Raw genomic sequence first — 20531 nt, 5'->3', positions numbered from 1 at the left:
CAATGGTATTATTCCTGCCACAACTTGGTCCTCCTGCATGGGTGTGTCCTCTGCTTCCCTGGTGCTTTACTCACCTAAACTTGTGCAAGGCAGCTCACTCCTAGCTTAACTGGAATGGAGGGAGCAGCATGAGCAGGCTCCAAGAAGTTCCAACTGTATTTGCTATATGGTTTGTCTCTTTATTTCATGGAGTAACTTACTCCCCTTATTTTGCATGCTGAGGCATTCCTTAGCCCCTCAACCCTTCCTTCTCCTCTATCTCTTCCTCCCAGTTGTGAAACTCTGCCTTACTGTCCCATTACTCTGTATGAAACAGGTCACTGAGAAGCACCGAAGGAAGAAGAAAGCAAAGGCCGTATGTAACAGGAGCTTGACACGACTTTCTATTTGAGGAGTGCCTGTCTCGGGGGGTGGAAGGGGGGGGTGGAAAGGGCAGGGAGGGTGTCGCAGTCTAGCATTCTACCCAACAGTGTCCATATCATGGGGTGCAATGGTAGCACAACGCTATTACATTGCTAGTGATCTGGGTTCAATTCCCGCCACTGTCTGTAAGGAGTTTGTATGTTTTCCCCATGACTGTGTGGGTTTCCTCTGGGTGCTCTAGTCTCCTCACTCATTACAATGATATACATGTTCACAGGTACAGGTAATTGGTCACACAAGTTTAATTGGGCAAAGTGGGCTCATTGGCTACAGCCTTCTACCATGCTGTAAGTCTTTAAATCTAAGTTAACTACACATCAGCCATAGGCCTCAATCATCGTATGGTTGGACAGTCTGGGCAAAGGCACCAGCTGCAGTATATCTTTCTTCATCTTTTCATACCCATGTTGAGTTCAGTTGGAGAAAAGATGATGATAGTCTTCAGGTGCAGTGTTTATGGGATGGAAATAGAGTGTTGGTTAAAGACAATGATGGATTTAGCTGTGAAGCCTCTGCAGCAGATTGCTCTATCACTCTATTCAAAACGCCCACCTGCTTAGGTTGGTCACCTGAAAGTAGCTGTCACTTGGGGACCATATTTCAGGCTCGATGGAGTTTGTTTTTACTTAAAAGAATCCAAAAGCGGGTTGATCTTGTGAATGATTTTCCTGAATTGTTTGCAGAGTTGGGTACCTGCTGCTCCCCTCCAATACTTATCACTTGCTCTTCCTAGGGAATTGCAATTGGAGTTGAAGCTTTCTACTATAACTGAACCCCTGTATGTCAGTATCGGCTGAGCTGCCGTAATACTGGCTGATCCATTTTATCTCTGACACCTGGGCCTTAATTTGTTCCTTGCTCTGTGGTTGAAATGCAGGGAAATTCCATGCAAGGCATGGCATTACCAACATAAGACCATAAGACACAGGAGCAGAATTAGGCCATTTGGCCAACTGTCTTTGCTCCACCAGTCCATCGTGGATGATTTATTATTTCTTTCAACCCCATTCCACTGCCTTTTCCCCTTAACTGTTGGCACCCTTACTAATCAAACTCCAATTTAAATATACCCAATGATGGCCTCCACAGCTGTATGAGGTAATGATTTCCACAAATTCACTACCCTCTGGTAAAAGAAATTCCTCCTCATCTCTGTTCTATAGGGATGTCCTTGTATTCTGTGTCTGTACCCTCTGGTTCTAGACTCTTCCACTATGGAAACCATCCTCTAACACATCCACTCTATCCAGGCCTTACAATATTTGGTAGGTTTCAATGAGATCCCCCCCTCATACTTCTAACCTCCAGAAAGTTCAGGCCCAGAGCCATCAAACACTCCTCTTTCATTCCTGGGATCTTTCTCATGAACTTCCTCTGGACCCTCTTCAATGCAACAAAGAGGTTGGATGGAAAAAATGGAATAAGAAGCAAATACTTGTATATATAAAGCTCATGCAGCATCCACAATATATCCTTAGTCCATCAGCAAGAAAATGTTTTGGGAAGTTGCTTAATGTTGGGGGAAAAGCCGTGGCTAATTCAAACACAATGAGATCCCACAAAGAGCAATGTGGTAAAGATCAAATAATATGTTTCAGTAATGTTGGTTCAGAGACAAACGTTGGCCAAGACTTGAGCAATTACCTGCTTGGAAGGGCAAGAAGGACCTCAGTTTAATATGTTGATGGTTTTGACAATGCATTGATACTGGACTGGGCAGTCAAGCTGGATTTGATGCTCACATTTTGAGTGGAATTAACACACAGTCTTCCTACTAGGAGACAAAGCTAGGAAATGAGGAACTGATGACTATTGAACTTTTAGATGAGAAAGTCAGAAAAAGTAACAAGTCTAGGATTCTTCACAGTAGTACTTTACATAAGGAGAGAAGTGTGGCAAGTTACACACCACAGAATAAAGCTTTCTCTGCACAGTCTTATCAAATGTTTTCAAAGAAAGTCTAGTACTGAATTGATATGAGGTGAATCCAAAGCCCAATCTCAGAAGCCTTCCTGCTGCAGGTCCCCATGTTAGCAGCCTTTGACCTCTTCCAGTTGGTTTTGTTTGAAACTGTTTCCTCCTACAATCCCGGGAATATGATTGAGAGGTTGGAAGTCTCAGAGGTTAGGAGATGGAGGAGGTTTAGCCCCACCTACAGAGGCTTAATTTGGATCCAACCTAAAGCGAACCAAAGACCCACTTCTCTGAGAACCTGCTAGTAAGGCCCTGACATTTCTTGTAATGTGTGGTGTCCAGGATGGAACATAATACTCTAGTCATGGAATAACAGTTTCACAATGTTTTAGTATCTTGTTTATTATCATTACGCCACTATTTATAATGCCAAGAGCTATCATCTTGTTCCCATGGTGTAACAACCTTTCACATTCCTTTAACCTTTGAGAAAATGCTGTACCACAGATTTTGAAGGACTAGTTGGAATCCGCCCCGTTAACATTTTACAAGATGAAAAGATTATTTTGAGTGGAGTTAATAATAAGTCATTATTTAAGTTAAAAAAAAAATAGTTGGGATAATGTGTTGTACCAAGGGAATAGCTCTTGGTTCAAGCCCAGCCTAACCCTGAAGTACAGGCATGTCCAAGTCTACGCAGTGCAGTGATGGTATTTGTTTCGTAGTTCTGGAGACTTTGTTTTAAAGGGACGCTGCAATGAGTTAAACCCTGTGTCTGGTGCTGAGGACAAGTCTCTGCAAATAGCAGAATCAAGTGAAGTGTTTAAAAAGGAGATTCTTTGTTTTTGGCATTATAAATAGTGGTGTAATGATAATAATAAACAAGATAATAAAATGTTGTGAAACTGTTCCTGCTTGGCTGGAGTATTATGTTCCATCCTGGATTCCACACCTTACAAGAAATGTCAGGGCCTTGCTAGCAAGTTCCCAAAGAGTGGACCTTTGGTTCACTTTAGGGTGGGTCATAAAACACCAAGTCCAGGAACTGGGCCATGGGTAGGTTAGCATCCTTCACCCAGTGCATCCCTCCTGCCACCCCAAGCCTCGATTGATACTTAAAGACTGTTTTTCTTTCCTGACAGGCAAATGGCTTTGACGTGTTGTCTTGTGGATCTGGGCACAGTAAACACTCTAGTAGGGTTAGTACTGCTTGTGCATTTGTGCAGTGTGTGGGTGTGCACCTTTGCAGCATGTGCAAATCTAGACAATCAGAATCTATGATTTTTACTTTCTGAATGTGCTTCAATCCAATCAGTGTTCTCCAGTACCTGCCTGTAATGTCCTGTTGTTTCTTTCGCTCACTGATATTGCACAGAGCTCCCGCTACAGTGATGACAGTCTGAAATCAGCCAAACAACGACTCAGAAAGGAGGCAGTGGTTTGTTGGTTTTCATTCTCCTGCTCTGTTTATTGTGTGGAGAGCAATTGGGTTCTTGGTATACACTGACTACTCCCTTGCACTGAAATTTACCGTTGCAGTGTTTCATTCCTCCATCACCTTTTCCTAATCTGCCCTAATTACTGCTCCCATCAACCAGTTCCTTCTCACAAATCTGTTTCTTCCTTTATCTGTTCTTATCGCCTTGCTTCACATCCTTCCAAACTCACTAGATGTCATCCCTCAGTCCCCTGTCTTCTCCCTCCCACTTTGTAAAGTGTGGGTTTGATTCACTTTTCTTGAATTTTTCCCAGGGAAGTTACTATTCCGACCTCCCTGTGCTCAGCATTGGACTCAACTCCAAGTCCCACACGGCATCCCAGAATGGAACACGGGTTGGTGTCTCTGCTACCATCATTGGCTTTATCTTGCTTTATGCATGTTTACGTCGATGTATGCCAGTGTTTGCCAATATCTTTGTACTTGCATGTGCACTTCCTTTTAACCCTCAATGATCATTTTTTTTTAACTTATCACCAGATGAAAGAAAAAATTGCTTGTATGTGTGCATGTCCATGCCCGTGCCCACTGATACTTGTACAAGATATTACACAAATTCTGATGTTGTGTCTTGCCCAGAAATTTTGATATATACTTTTTGCATCCCCAGATACTGCTTCACCTGCTAAGTTCTTGCAGTGTTGTTTTTCTTTTCTATATTCCAGCACTGGAAATCTCTTATCATCTGTTCACACTAAGCATAGGCAATTAAGTGGTGTTCTGTTAATAAGGCCATAAGGCATAGGAGCAAAATTAGGCCATTCAGCTCATTGGGTCTACTCTGCCATTCTGTCATGGCTAATTTATTTTTTTATGTCATCCCCATTCTCCCCATAACCTTTGACGACCTTCCTAAATTAATCTCCACTTAAATATACCCAATGATTTGACCTCCACAGCTGTCTGTAGCGATGAATTCCACAGATACACCACCCTCTGGCTAAAGAAATTTGTCCTCATCTTCTGTGGCTGTGAGCCCTTTCCCACTATTGGAAGCATCCTCTCCACATCCGCTCTGTCTAGGGCTTTCAACGTTTAATTGGTTTCAATGAGAACACATTCCCCTCCTCCCCCCCCCCCCATTCTTCTAAACTCCAGCAAGTACGGGGTCAGAGCTATCAACTGCTTCCATTAGGCTGATCCCTTCATTTTTGGGATCATTCTTGTAAACCTATTCTGCATGCCACAGTTCCTTTGGAGACACAGGATTGCGTAGTGGGAGAGAAATCTTTAAAAAAGTGAGCGGGGGCAGTCAGGATATCCTGCGTGCCACAGTTCCCATGGAGACATTGGATTGTGCATAATTAGGCTCTTGGCAAAGGCCGATATAAAGAAGTTAGGTTTAAGCAGAGGGGCCATTATGTGTGTGTGGCCATTGTGTTAGTGAACCATTGTTAAAGTGGAGAGTTCAGGCTTTGCCTCATAGAGGCTTATGAGAGGCGGAGGCTGTAGGTAGATATTTTCATTTAATTTTTATTTCTTTCATTCTTTCTTATTGCACAGTTAGAGCAGTGGAGAGCCAGGCAGGGTAGATGAATGCTCCTCTTGCTGATGTGGGAAGGCAGGGAGACCTCCAGTGACTACACCTGCAAGAAATGCATCCAGCTGCAGCTTCTTTCAGACCACGTAAAGGAATTGGAGCTGGAGCTGGATGAACTCCAGATCATTCGGGAGGCTGAGGGGTTTATCGACAGGACATACAGGGAGGTAGTTACACCAAGGTGCAGGACACAGGTTGAAGTTCAAGTTCAGTTTATTATCATTCGACCATACACATGTATACCGCCAAATGAAGCAATGTTTCTCCAGATCGAAGTGCACAATACAGTGCATATAGCTCACACACACAACACATAAAGTAATATTACCATAAATAATGTAACAAATAATAAGATGCATGGGGGTAAGGGGTTTTCAACTTGAGTCGCAAGGGAATAGGAACTAAGGCAGCAGAGCTGATAATAGAGTTGCTGTGAGGAAAAATGTTGTTAAGCATTTATACAAAGTCAGAAATCAAAAGGTTGAGCATAGTGGGACTAATGTTCGAAGTTGTGTATATCTCAATGCAAGGAGTATTGTAGTAAAGGCAGATAAGCTTTGGGCATGGCCACCACGTGAAAGTATGACACTGTAGCCATTGGTGAGACTTGGTTGCAGGAGTGGCAGGACTGGCAGCTCAGTGATCCAGGGTTCTGTTGTTTTAGATGTGATAGAGCAGGAAGGATTAAAGGGAGAGGAGTGGCATTACTAGTCAAGGAGAATGTCACAGCACTGCTCAGACACAACAGGACAGACTGGAGAGCTCGTCGACTGAGCCTATATGAGTGGAACTGAGGAGTGAAAAAGGGAAAACCATGGATTATATTATAGACATCCAACAGTCCAAGGGATTTAGAGGAGCAAACTTGTAGAGAGCTTACAGACTTTTGCAAGAAACTTAAGGTTCTGATAATAGGCACTTTTAACTTTACAAATTTTGAGTGGGACTCTCATAAGATAAAAGGGCTGGATGAGATGGAGGTTGTCAAATGAGTTCAGGATATTTTCCTTAACAAGTACATAGAGGACCCAACTAGTGGGAGTGTGATACTAGATCTCCTACTAGGGAATGAGACAGAGCAGTTAACAGAACTTTGTGTAGGGGAATACTTTGCATCTAGTGATTGCAATGCCATTGGTTTCAAAGTAATTAGAGAGAAAGATAGGTCTGGTCTTCGGGTTGAGATTCTACTTGGAGAAAGGCGAATTTAGATGGTATCAGAAAGGATCTGGCAAGTGTGGATTGGGACAGGTTGTTTTCTGGTAAAGGTGTACTTGATAAGTGGGAGGCCTTCCAAAGTGAAATTTGGAGAGGACAGAGTTTGTATGTTTCTATCAGAATAAAAGGCAAGGGTAACAAGTTTATGGAATCTGGTTAAGAAAAAGAAGGTACATCGCAGGTATAGGAAATATGGAACAAATGAGGTACTTAAGGAGGAAATGCAAGAAGGAAATTAGGAGGGCTAAAAGAAGGCATGAGGTTGCTCTAGCAGACAAGGTGAAGGAGAATCCCAAAGGCTTCTACAGATATATTAAGAGCAAAAGGACAGCAAATGGCAAAATTGATCCTCTGAAAGATCAGAGGGCTTATCTATGTATGGAGCTGAAAGATCATAAATAGATTTTTTGCATCGGTATTTACTCGAGAGATGGACTCAGAGCATATAGAGTTCAGTCAAAGCAGCAGTGAGGTCATAGATCGAAACAAATAACAGAGGAGTAGGTGTTTATTGTCTTGAGGCAAATCAGGGTGAATAAATTCTCAGCACCTGACAAGGTGTCCCCTCGGACCCGGTGGAAGGCTAGTGCAGAAATTGCAAGAGGCATAGAAGAGATATTTAAATCATCCTTAGGCACAAATGAGGTGCTGGAGAATGGCTAATGTTGTTCCATTGTTCAAGAAAGACTAAGAATAACCCAGGAAATTGTAGGCCAGTAAATCTGATACTAGTAGTGGGTAAGTTATTGGAAGGTGTTCTGAGGGACCGGATATTTCAGTATTTTGATAGGGACTGATTAGGGATAGTCAAAATGGCTTTGTGTGTGGTAGGTCATGTCTCACCAATCTGTTAGAGTTTTTTGAGGGAGTTACCAGGAAAGTTGATGAAGGCAAGGCTTTGGATGTTATCTGTATAGACCTTAGCAAGGTGTTTGACAAGGTCCTGCATGGGACAGTGGTCAAGAAGGTTTAGTCACTTGTCATTCAAAATGAGGTAGTAAATTGGATTAGACATTATGTTGTGGGAGAAGCCAGAGAGTGTAGTAGATGGTTCCCTCTCTGACTGAAGGACTGTGACAAGTGGTGTGCCACAGGAATCAGTGCTAGTTTTGTTGTTGTTTGTCATCTATATCAACGATCTGAATGATAAGGTAAACTGGATCGGCATATTTGTAGGTGACACCAAGATTGGGGGTGTAGTGGACAGTGAGAAAGACTATCAAAGCTTATAGCAGGATCTGGACCAGCTGGAAAAATAGGTTGAAAACTGGCAGATGGAATTTAATACAGACAAGTGTGAGATCTTATACTTTGGGAGGACAAACCAGGATGGGACTTACATGGTCAGCGGGGCAGAAGTGAGGAATACAATAGAACAGAAGGATCTGAGAATACAGATCCATAATTCCTTGAACGTGGCATCACAGGTAAATAAAGTCATAAAGAAAGCTTTTTACACATTGGCCTTCATAAATCAAAGTACTGAGTACAGGAGATGGGAAGTTATGTTGAAGTTGTATACGATGTTGGTGATGCCTAATTTGGATATTGTGTGCAGTTTTGATGACTTATCTACAGGGCAGATGTCAGTAAGATTGAAAGAGTGCAGACAAGGATGTTGCCAGGACTTGAGGGTCTGAGTTAGAGGGAAAGGTTGAATAGGTTAGTATTTCATTCCCTGGAGCAAAGGAGAATGAGAGGAGACTTGATAAAGGTATACAAAATTACAAGGGGTATAGACAGGGCAAATACAAGCAGGCTTTTTCAACGGAGGTTGGGTGAGACTACAACTACAGGTCATGGGTTAAGGGTGAAAGGTGAAATGTTTAAGGGGAACATGAGGGGGATGTTCTTCACTCAAAGGGTGCTGAGGGTGTGGAATGAGGTGCCAACGAAGATGGTGGTGGTTCGATTTCAACGTTTAAGAGAAAAATTGATAGGTATGTGTATGGAGGGCTATGGTCTGTGTGCAGGTTGATGGGACTAGACAGATTAATGGTTTGGCATAGTTTAGATGAGCTGAAGGGCTTGTTTCTGTGCTGTAGTGTTCCATGAATCAGTGACCCTCTCCAATGACAGCACATCCTTTCTTAGATGTGGGCCCAAAAACTACTCACAATACTCCAAATGTGGTCTGAGTGTTTAGAAAAATAGTCTGTGCCTGTATTACTATATGCAAAATGCACAGCCATACACTGTATTCTATCTGTGACATATAGTGTGTGTTCTCCTAATCTATCCAAGTTCTTCAGCAGACTCCCTGCTTCCTCAACACTGCCTGCCGCTGCAGCTATCTTTGTATTAAATGCAGACTTGGTCACAAAGCCATCAATTCTTCCATTCAGATCATTAACGTATAACATGAAAAGTAGTGGACCAAACACTGTCCCCTGTGGAATACGACTAGTTACTGGCAGCTAACCAAAAAAAGGCTCCCTGTCTTCTGACTCTTTGCCTCTGCCAATCAGCCAATCTTCTATCCATGCCAGTATCTTTCCTGTAATACCATGGGCTCTTATCTTGTTAAGCAGCCCCATGTGTGGCACCATGTCAAAGGCCTTCTGAAAATCCAAGTGAACAACATCAACTGACTCCTTTGTCTATGCTCCTGTCACTTACAGTTTCCTCTTCTTAACTGACCTCATCTTTACAAGGTGGAAATTCTTGTTCATAGATATTTATATGCCAGTGTATGCTAGGAGAGAGACTTGGAACCTCAGCCAGTGCTACTTTTGAACAAGGTGTGGATTGTCAGGCAAAGGCTCTGGAGCTCCAGCATTGTGGTGGTTACCACTACCAAATTGTTGGAAGGCTAAGTGAAAATTTAAACACTGTAGGTGTTTGACAAATAAACAAAATGCTTGAAAAACACAGAACAGGCAATATCTGTGGAAAGAGAAACAGTTAGTGTGTCAGGCCTGCAATCCTTCATCAGATCGAGATGACCACAAGCTTGATTAAAGAGGTAGATTTCAGTGAGCATCTTGGGATGAACAGGAAGTAAGAGTCAAGAAGTTTAGAACAGGTATTTCACACCTTCATGCTGTGTCTGTCATTCAACATCTTTAATTGTATCTCCCAACCTTATCTAGTACTACTTTCCTGCACTAACCCCACAATTTCCTTAATATCCAAAAAAAAATCTATCATTGTCATTAATGTATTCAGTGACTCTTTGAAATTCTGTACTGTCAGATTGAAGAAACTTCTCATGAACAATAATTAACCGGTCAACCGAATGGTCATTCATTCATTTAAGGACAGACTTCTGGTTCTTGATACCCAGCCAGGAAATATATTATCCCACATAACCTTGTTAACTCCAGAAAGAATGTTGTATGTTTAACATGACCTTGATCTTCTGAAGCATAGAGAATACAGGCCTACTTTGTGCAGTTTCTCTTCACTGGTCCAGCCTGCAATCTTGTAAGCATTTACTGATCTTCCTCTATCACAAGCATATCCTTACTAGGGAAATGGAATCAGATGAACAGTATTCCAGAGATAGTCTCAGCAGCGATCTACTCTCAGTGGCCACTTTATTAGGTTCACCTGTACACCTGCTCATTAATGCAAATATCGAATCAGCCAATTATGTGGCAGCAATTGAAAGCATAAAAGCATGCTGACATAGTCAAGTTGCTGATCACACCAAACATCAGATTGGGAAGAAATGTGATCTAAGTAACTTTGATAATGGAATGATTGTTGATACCAAACAGGGTGGTTTGAGTATCTCAGAAACTACTGATGTGGGATTTTCACGCACAACAGTCTCTAGAGTTTACAGAGAATGGTGCAAAATACAAAAGAAACGTCCAATGAACGACAATTCTTTGGGCAAAAGCACCTTGTTAATGACAGAGGAGAATGGTCAGACTGGTTCAAGCTGACAGGAAGTTGACAGCAACTCTAACGACCATGTGCTACAACAGTGCAATGTAGAAGAGCAAATCTAAATGCACAACACTTCGAACCTTGAAGTAGATGGGCTACAGAAGCAGAAGTCCAAGAGCTTACACTCATTGGCTAATTTTTTAGGTATCTTTGTATCTAATGAAGTGGCCACTGAGTACATATAATCAGAGAGATGTCTCAAACACAAATCTTCTGTAATAAAGACTAGCATACTGTCCGCCTTCCTAATTGTAATTGTGTGATGTATCTGCATGTAAGAGCCAAAGTTATTCAGCACAGAAACAGGCATTCAATTCAGCCCAAACTATCTGTGCTGACCAGTGTATCTAGTCCCATTTATGCTTTTGTCCCATATCCCTCTACCTTTAGCATCCATGCATCTGACCAAATGACTTTTAAACATTATAAATCTACCTGCCTCTACCACATACCCACCACCCTCTATGTGTGCGTGTGGGGATGTGGCAGAAAGAAAACTTGCCCCTCAAATGCCATCTAAATTTTTTCCAACTCACCTTAAATCTGTCCCCTCTAGTTTTCGACCCCCTACCCCAATCTAGCCCACTCACTTAACAAGTCATTATTTCTTAAAAGCCTTTGCAAACTGCTGACAGCCAACCCTAAATTTAGTTTGTATCATCAACAAATAGATACTACTTATTAGAAGTTATTGATTTTGAACAACTGCGGTCCCAGCATTGATCCTTGTAGAATTTTGATTGTCTCGGCCTCTAACCTCAAATGGCCATGCCTTTTCTAGTTACTAATTAATCCTCAACCACACCAGCACATTACTCCAACACAGTGTAATTTTTTCCAGTAATTTTGTATAACCTTGTGAAAGGCCTCGTGAAACTCCATACATCAACTCATTCACCCATTTTGCAAGTTAAAACCTCAGTATTCCAAGAGATCTGTTGAATATGGTTTTCCCTCTCATAAATATGTATCGACTGCATAATGTCGTTAATTTCCAAGGTCCCGGTTCCTCTTCTGAAATAAGTTCTAGCATTTTCCCAATTACAGATTTTAGGCTAACTGGTTTACAGTTCCTTATTTAAAGGTGTTGGGGTTATTTCTGTTACTTTCCAATTCATGGAATAAAGGAAGGCGACAACGAGTCCCTGTACTGTCTCCATAGTTAATTTGTTCTGTTCAGATTTAAGACCCTTTTATCAGATTGAACTAAATCATTCTCTTTACATAAATATTCTCTTATCACAACTGTTCCCCAAAGTGGCAGGTCATCAAATAACCCTTTCTAATACAAAACAGCAGATCTAAATAACTTCTATTGCTGTTGAAAACTCTTATTCACTATAAATTCATCCTCTCCATTACTGCTAAATTTATTTTCCCAGTCCTGTAGGTGCAAATTACCCTGTGATTATTCTATAGCTGGTGTTATGCACTCGCTGCCCACTTTATTAGGTACAGGAGTGGAACCTGGTGTGGTCTTCTGCTGCCATAGCCCATCCACTTCAGGGTTCTGTGTATTGTGCATTCAGAGATCATATTTCTTCTCCATTCTAATACTTGGTCTGAACAACAACTGAACGTTTTAACTATGTTGCATGTTTTTACGAATTGAGTTGCTGCCACATGATTGACTGATTAGATATTTGCATTAATAAGCAATTATTATTTAATGAGTTTAATATTAATTTGTATTACTATTTGTATTAGGTACAGGTGAGCCTAATAAAGTGGCTACTGATTGTATGTACCTGCTTTACTTTCTACATTTATGCTGCCTCTGACATTACCATGACTGTCTGGAGCCTATACAGAACCCCCAAGTGTTCTCATCCTTGCTGTTTCTCACTGCACGCCAACTGATTCTGAAACTAGATTTTCTGATCTAAGATTTTTCTATTGCCTTTCATCTCATTCTTGGAAAAGAGTCAAGACTACCTCAGCTTTTTAGTTTTGCATTCTCTGAAAGTGCACTGGAATATTTAATTCCTGGTTTTGGTCACTTTGCAATCTCATCTGTTTCTATTTCTTGTTATTAATGTATTGCATATTCAGATAAGGTGCCTTCAGTGGTCTTTTCCTTGCTCAGACTAATTCCAAAGCACGTTTACAAATGAATGCTCCTAACACACGGGTTGTCATTACCCATTAGCTACTCAGGACAAAGTGACAGTCAAATTCTCTTCAACCTTCTGAATTCTCCCTCACCAGGACTCTTTCCTAATGTATTTGATCTAAAGTCTTACAATTCTAGCTATTCAATTCACGAGGCTACCGGTTCAATACCAATTCAAATGAAACCTGTCCCAACAGACCAGCTATTTCTACTCAAGTACTGTTATCAGTGCCCCATGTATTGAACCTGTTTCTCCTTTGGTCATGGAGCCATACATTTAGCAAGAAGTTTTTTTTTCAGCTTGGACCCTACTTGCTTATGTTCCTTAAACAAAACTTCCTCCTTTGTCCTGTCTATGTCATTGGTTTCCACAACAACTAGATTATTATCTTACAGAGGAAATAACCTTAACTCTAAAAGCCAAAACAGTTTTCACAGTTTCAGGACACAGTTACATCAGCAGGTAACAGTATATAAATCACATCCAATCACACACACGTCTTATTTGTTTGACTCCGTATCCCTCCAAAACTTTCATTTCCATGCCCCTATCCAAATGTTCTTATTGTATCTGCCTCAACCACTTCCTCTGGCACTAGCCTCTGCATGAAAATCTTTGCTTTAGGTCCTTCTTAATTATTTCCCCTCTCACCTTAAACATATGCCCTCTAGTCTGAGTTTGTTTTCCTGGGAAGAAGATTGTTTATTCATCCCATCTCTTCCCGTCATTATTTTATACACCTCCAAGGTCACCTCTCAGTCTCTTACACGGCAACGAGTAAAGTGCCAACCCACCCAACCTTTCTCTGTAACTCGGGCCATCAAGTCCTGGCAACATTATTCCAAATCTCCTTTGCACTCTTTCCAGCTTAATGACACCTTTCCTATAACAGGGTAGGTAAAACTGTGACGGTACTCCAGGTGCAGGCTTGTATTACATTCGAATTTATATACTCAGTGCCCTGACCGACGAAGGGCAGCATTCCAAACAGGACCTTCACCACCCTGTCAACACGTGACATTGCTTTCCCAAGGGCCCTTACTATCCACTGGACGTTCTACCCTAGTTTGACTTCTAAAATACAAAACTTCACACTTACATGAAAAGTTGCCATTCCTCAGCCCACTTACCTAACTGATTAAGTCCCCCGTAATTTTTGATAGTCTTTATTGTCTATGATATCTATTTTAGTATCATCTGCTAGTACTAACCATACCCATTCTTTGTATGTTCTTATCCAAATTATTTATATAACTTGATGTCATTGGTTTTGCTGACCACAAAGTTCTAAACTCAAATGAAGACCTGAAGCCCTATCCGATATAGATAGCCACAAGTACTCTCACTAAAGAGAGGCTATACTGTTATAACCTGATCTTCAAAGATTAGTTTATGCTCATGGCGAGCTTAGCCGCAAATTCCCACCATTTGAGTGTGGGTCCCCCCTGACAACCAAGGAGGAGGTACTTCCAGCTAACAAAATGATTTAAACACATTTCATTTATTTTCAGTGATACACGTTTAAATGTAAGCAACATTCGTAAAACACATTTAAGAGGATTTCTATCTTATAAAAGATTTCTAAATTACAAACCATTTCAAAAACACAAAGGATTTATAAGACACAATTACAATTCCCATAAGCCAAAAAGACATACCCACTAGTCATCCATCGTAGAAATCGAAGGCAGAGGAATGGATTTTTGTCCAACCTGTGTTTTTATTATACTTTTTAAATAGCCCGTTGTCTTATACTGCACCTCTTCAGCAGTCGGCACAGGTGTGTTGGAGCTAGCAAGTCTGCTACAGACAGTGTTTACTTACAAAGCTGTCTTTTTAACTTCGAACTGATTACTGCTTGCCATTTACATCAAGAACTGAAGACTGGCTCCCATTTACGACCAGAAGCTAAACAAAGAATATTGATTTATATTGAATTTTTCAAAACAATACTTTGATCTTTACAATTGGCAGCTTCTGTGTTTAGAAAGCTGAGCTTAGCAAAAAATATGTAAGGCTCCTGGTCCAGGACAGTGAATATTCATCACGATAGATGACAAACAACAATGGGCTCAGAGCCAATCCCTGTGACACATTAGTCACAGGCCTCCAGTCCAAAACCAGCCTTTTATTATCACAATCTGCTTCCTGCCATTAAACCAAGCTTGTATGTAATTAGCTATCTCTGTGGATCCAATGCAGTCTAGCCTTTCAGACTGACCTAGTCTCCAGGTATACATCAACATGCTCAAATCTGAGGGAAAGAGTAGGAGAAGGAGGAATTGAAAGAACAGCTACCACTGGTAGATTGACTGAGTTTGATGATGGTCATGAGGTTAGAAGAAAAGGAAAAATTACATTAATGAAACATGTTTACATTCCTTTTAGTGGGGCGTATAAGCACAGTTGTGGTAAAATTTGGAAACCTGATAGGTTTACACGCAACAAATTCTCAAAAATATACAGATAATCTGTTTTATAATAGTAATTAAGGAAAACTTGCTCAGGAAACCAATAAGACACCATCTGTTCTGAAGTAATACCTCAAAGTCATTTAGATCCACTTTAAAGTACAGTTCAAAGGCAGCACTTTCAACAGTGTTCTATGGTCTCACTTCTGCATTAACATTAACTGAGATTTCTTTTACTGCTCGAAAATGGGGAGACGCAGAAGATACCTATCTGTGATTGAGACAAACATGCTAATGAAGACAGGGTCAAGGGAGGAAATGGCATTGTATGTGATTTGGAATTTAATGCTGAACATCAGATTATAGTAGATCCTGGGAGCTGTGAATGCAGTAGAGAGGTTATGAAGAATTAAGATGGTTGTTGATATTGCTGCAGTTAGGACCTGACTTGATGTAGAGAGTGAAAGCAGTGAAAAGGTTTCAGTGAGAACAGTCTTATCGTAGGCTGCATAAAATGAAAACATTTCATAAGCCCAGAGACGATAAGACAAGAGGACACTATAACAGCATGGGGCATCAAAGTTTAGATTTCAATTCCAATGTCCTTCCCCTGAATGCATGCTTTCCTTCCACAGTCTAAAGATTTATCAGTTAATAGGTTAATTAAAGATTAAGTCTGTCACGAGCCTTGTGGCCCATCAGGCCAGTGCTTATGCCGGTTTCTGTGGCGTGAAGCGGCTGAGAGTATGAGACTCCCCCCCCATAGGACGCCAGTCTATCGCGAGGTTAACCCCCAGCATTTTTGCGGGTCCCCATTCTGAGCTGGGTAGACTGGAGCATTGTGTGGTTAAGTGCCTTGCTCAAGTACACACACGCTGCCCTGGCCGAGGCTCGAACCCACGACCTTCAGATCACTAGTCAACGCCCTAACCACTTGGCCACACGCCACACAATAGGTTAATTGGTCATTGTAAATTATCTGGTGATTAGACTAGGGTTAAATGGTTGGTTGCTGGGTGGTACAGCAGGTTGGGCTAAAAGGGTCTGATCCACGCTGTATCTAAATAAGTGAAAGATGAGGTGCTCGAAGGAGGAGAAGGTGGCCAGGTATAGAAGGAATAATTAAGAGACTGCAAAGCTGAATGAATTAAGTGGAAAATGGGAAACTCCAATAGCACTTCTGTGCATGAGAACAGAACTGCCATTTTTGAACAGCTACTTCAGTGTGATTACTTCATGGTAAGTCTTTATCTTAACTATTTTTTCTCACCTTAGTTTCATACCCTTTGACTGTCCTACACAATAATAATCTTACCAATCCCCACTCTTCAAACCACTTCCACCCTCTGTGAGACTGTTTATAATTATGCACAAAGAATTCCCTTGTTCAGTGTTTCTTCCTGGTACCAACCCTGGTGTCTCTGTGTTCAGTCTAGATTGGTCAGACAATAGGATTTTAATTTGAATAGTTGAATCAGGGGCCATTTCAAGCATTGTAAACCTGTGGTGTATAGCCTACAGCCTCACTCGGTAACTACATGAGATTATCATGCCTGTCAGGTTATTGATTGGACTTCTCATATACATGCTCTGTTTCCTGGCCAATCAGCGTAACCTTGGTGTAGCTTGTGTAAAAAAAACATCTTAGGAGATACTGAGACATTGTAGAAAGTGCGTGGAGACATTAAGCAGCAGGAAAGAATCACTGGGAGCACTGGAGGTCAAAAGAAACAAGGAAGATGAAAAAGGAGATTAGAAACAGTTACAGGGAAAAGACACTGAAGGCACCAAGCCTCAGGAGGCTAAAAGGAGCACAGCAGAGAATCAGTACTAAAGATAAACAATAAGTAACAGTGAACTTTGACAGAAAAATAATTCCCTGTTAACAAGAAACATGCTTGACATAAATAGCCCAGCAATGTTGCAGTCTGACCCACTTCAAGCATTGTGTTCCTGCTGGCCAGCTCTCAACGTAAGATTACTCCTTTCACAAGAAGAAACAATTTCTATCATATGAAATCATTCAAACCTTTAAACACCTTGATCCGGTCTTCTACAATTTATCAAAGGAGTGTAGAATTGGATGCAACCTTAAGTTTTAATTTAACTCTTTTAAGATGAAGTATTATTTTGGTCAATTTGTTCTGGATCTCCTCCTTTCTATCCTGAAGGTGCAACAGCCAGGATTGAATGGAGCACCGTACAAAGGTTCTGCTTAAATCTATGTAACTGATGCTGTTTCCTTCCAATCCTTTCAAAGAATCATTCTATTTGAGTAAAATTTCTTCCTCTAACTTCTGTTTAGAAGATACTTCAGTTCATCTTCCTGAGGGAAAATCAGATTAATTACATGTCACTACTTACTGTTTTACTCTTTGTAGTTTGCTGTGAACTGGTCTCTTAAAAAATTGCTTCTGCTGCCCACCCCTACCACACATACCTCACTGATCCACTATGCATGATTTCTCAACATACCTCCCACTCAGTGACATCATTGCTGTGGCCACTTCACCTCCTATTCCACCAGTTAATGCAGTCTCACCATTGTCTTCCAGGTGTCTGCTTATGATGGGAGTGCAAGCCATCGCTACAGTAGTTTCAGCTCTCGCGTTGTAAGGCCTAGTTTCCCTCTCTCTCTCTCTTTCTCTCTCTCTAATACATCCTCCAACTCCTGACACAATCTCAAGTTGTATTCCTGTAAACTTCTACAGCCTATAACACTGGATTATTCTTCTCTCTTGATCATAATAATTGGTTATGATTCACCATTGGCTCGAATTTCTTCCCTCTCTCAACTCTTTGTGCAATTCTCATTTGATTCCATTTCTAATCTTTTTGATCATCAGACCTTATCTCTGGTGTGCCTTGGCATAAAATTTTATTAAAAAGCACACCTGTGAAGCACCTAGAGACATTTTAGTTCCTTAGGTTCATTGTAGTCTGGGATAGACTACAGTGGGCAGAAGAGGTTGGAAAGGATTACTTGGTGTATGTTTGTATGGATCTGCAATGTATGGCTATAGTTTGGAAGAAAGCATAAGATTTGATCTAGGTCCATAGGATCTGTAGAGAAGCTGCATTGATGGGGATCTAAGACCTGCATGTACTGTATTTTGCTTGATTTGATGCTTGAGGCTCAAGAAGCATTTGCCTAACTTTTTAACCAATATTTGGCCAGAGTCAAATTGGGGCCCCTCGCTGGGGCCTTAGAAAGGTAAAGAATGTATGTGCAGATGGATGGATGGATGGATGGGAAGAGTTCCATCCCAGACACTGAGATGTGTACCTCTCCCCATTAACTATCAATAATTCAGCAACATTGCATGTTGTGTATATTTAACTCTCTATCAAAAACACTGATTTAAGCTGTCCCTATACAACTTCCATCTAATTCCCCCCTCTCTCTCTGTCTCTCCTACAATCTCCCCATTTGACCAGCCCTCCGAATACAACTGTTTGCTTGGCTCCGGTTCCCGCACATCATCTCGTGCGAGCTCGGCTCGGGCAAGTCCAGTGGTGAGGACAATCTTGCTTGCTTTCTGCTCTTCGTGTTTACAAAATATGCACATTGTTGTTTTAGTGTAACCTGCTGGTTTCCTTTCTTCTTCATAATCTACACAGGAACTCTTTGTAAAAACTATCTGGTTATTATTTTTCCTGTCTACAACGCCAACTGTGATCTTCGAATCTGCCCAATTCCAATGGTGTCATACCTCAGTGTGACCACCTGGAGGCACCAAAGTCCTCCTCCCGTCAACTAGTTGATTGTTTCTATCTGTGTCTTGCTTTTGTTACCAGTGCACCTGTGCCTTGTCTCATTTCTCTTTTTCAGTTTCCTCTGTCTTGTTTGCCCTTGCTCAGTCTTGAGTTTACCTACTCTGTGTGTAGTGATTCTCGAGTTTCTTTCAAACCAATCCTCGGTAAAGATTCTTCATTCATCTCCGTCCTCATCTCTTGCCTCCTCTTGAACTTGAGTATTTCTACTATTCATCTTTCCCAGTAGCCCATGGGTTAAAGATACTGAACTTCAGCTGAGCCTGGCAACCATCATTTATTACAGCAAAACAAGGCACAGGTGCACCGATAACTAAAACAAGACACAGGTGGAAATATTCAACTAGTAACCGGGGGATAGAGGAATGTCAGAACCTCGAGGACTCTGACACCCCCCCCCCCCACCCAGGCGGTTAGACTGAGGAATGACAAGTGGATGCATTATCTCAAAGGTTCATTTATTATCAAAGTATACAACTCTGAAATTCTTCTTCTCCAGATAGCCAAGAAACCAAGAAAGAAAAGAATGGCAGCACGATCATCAACCCGCAAATTCCTCCTCTCCACACAAAAAAATGAACAAAAATAGAACAGGCACATCAACCCCCAAATCCCCCTACTCTGCATACAAAAAGCGAGAAAGATCAGGCGAAAACCTCAAAATTAAAAAAAAACTATAAGACTGGGGAAAAAAGGCCATATCTGAAATGCAGAAAACCTGGGTAACATTCTCCAGGCACAGTGATAAGTCTTTCCCTCTCTGGCAGCAGAGCAGTCCCACCAGCAATCAAAGGCAGTCCAGTAACAGAGCGATTTCCCCCAGCGATTAAAAGGCAGTCTCCCCTCTCCAGTAGTGGAGCAATCCCACCAGTGATCAAAAGGCAGTCTCCCCTCTGCAGTAGCAGAGCGGTTCCCCTAGAGGACAAAGGGCAATCTCCCCTCTCCGGTAGTAGAGTGATGCCTTTCTATCAAAAGGCAGTCTCCCATCTCAGTCTCTCTCTTTTCAACTCAGTTTCAAAGTGAAAATGTGTTTTTAAATATTGAAGCTCAAGAAATTCTCTCTAAGACTCTCACACTCCAACTGACAAATATTGGATTTAAAAGCAAAAATTGTGTGGGCATGTGGGAAATAGAACGGGTTATTTATCGAACAACACAGAGAGGGTTCTGACTTTTATCAGGGACTCACTACTTAGTCAGTCAGAGAGAGAGGCAGAGCATGGAATCAGGCCCTGCTGACCATGCTGACTATCAACCATCCATTTACGTTAAGCCTAAGTTAAGCTTGCTTTTTTTATTCACTCCTCAATCTCCCCAGCTCCTCCTAGATTCCATCACTCAGGGACAACTTGCAGTGACCAACTAACCTAAACGTCTTGGTGATATGGGAGGAAATCCACATTGTCACAGGGAGAGCATGCAAACTGCACACAGACAGCAGACCAAGTCAGGACTGAACACCGGTCTCCTTATCTGTGGGTTAGAGGATCTACCAGCTGTACCACTGTTCTGGAACAACAGCTGGAAGTTCATTGATACCATTAGGCCACATGTACAATTAATTCAGAAGTTCAAGGACTGTTGGTTCAACTGCCTGTTTAGTCAACTAGGACTTGCAAACTTTGTTAGTACACTGGTAATCTACAACCCTGCAGATGTCTGGTTCGTTATGTTCCTGTCAAACTGCCTACAGGCAGACAGCCCCAAGCTTTCTTTAAAAAAAATAAGGCATCAGCTTGGGC

At 41.5% G+C, this 20531-nt stretch overlaps 1 protein-coding gene across 1 annotated transcript in view; it reads left to right on the top strand.

The window, feature by feature from the left end:
- Positions 1-20531, top strand: part of LOC140198720 (uncharacterized) — a 140739-nt gene that overhangs the window by 83207 nt on the left and 37001 nt on the right. Inside the window, exons 9-14 of the mRNA XM_072259736.1 lie at positions 317-355; positions 3480-3536; positions 3713-3775; positions 4090-4170; positions 17571-17627; positions 18454-18531. Of these exons, the coding sequence (XP_072115837.1) occupies positions 317-355; positions 3480-3536; positions 3713-3775; positions 4090-4170; positions 17571-17627; positions 18454-18531 (375 nt within the window). The remainder of the gene's footprint in view (positions 1-316; positions 356-3479; positions 3537-3712; positions 3776-4089; positions 4171-17570; positions 17628-18453; positions 18532-20531) is intronic.

This window comes from Mobula birostris, chromosome 6, assembly GCF_030028105.1.
Source record: "Mobula birostris isolate sMobBir1 chromosome 6, sMobBir1.hap1, whole genome shotgun sequence".
Lineage (NCBI taxonomy): Eukaryota > Metazoa > Chordata > Chondrichthyes > Myliobatiformes > Myliobatidae > Mobula > Mobula birostris.
Note: the sequence above shows the minus strand (reverse complement) of the source record. Positions and strands in the feature narration are given on the sequence as shown.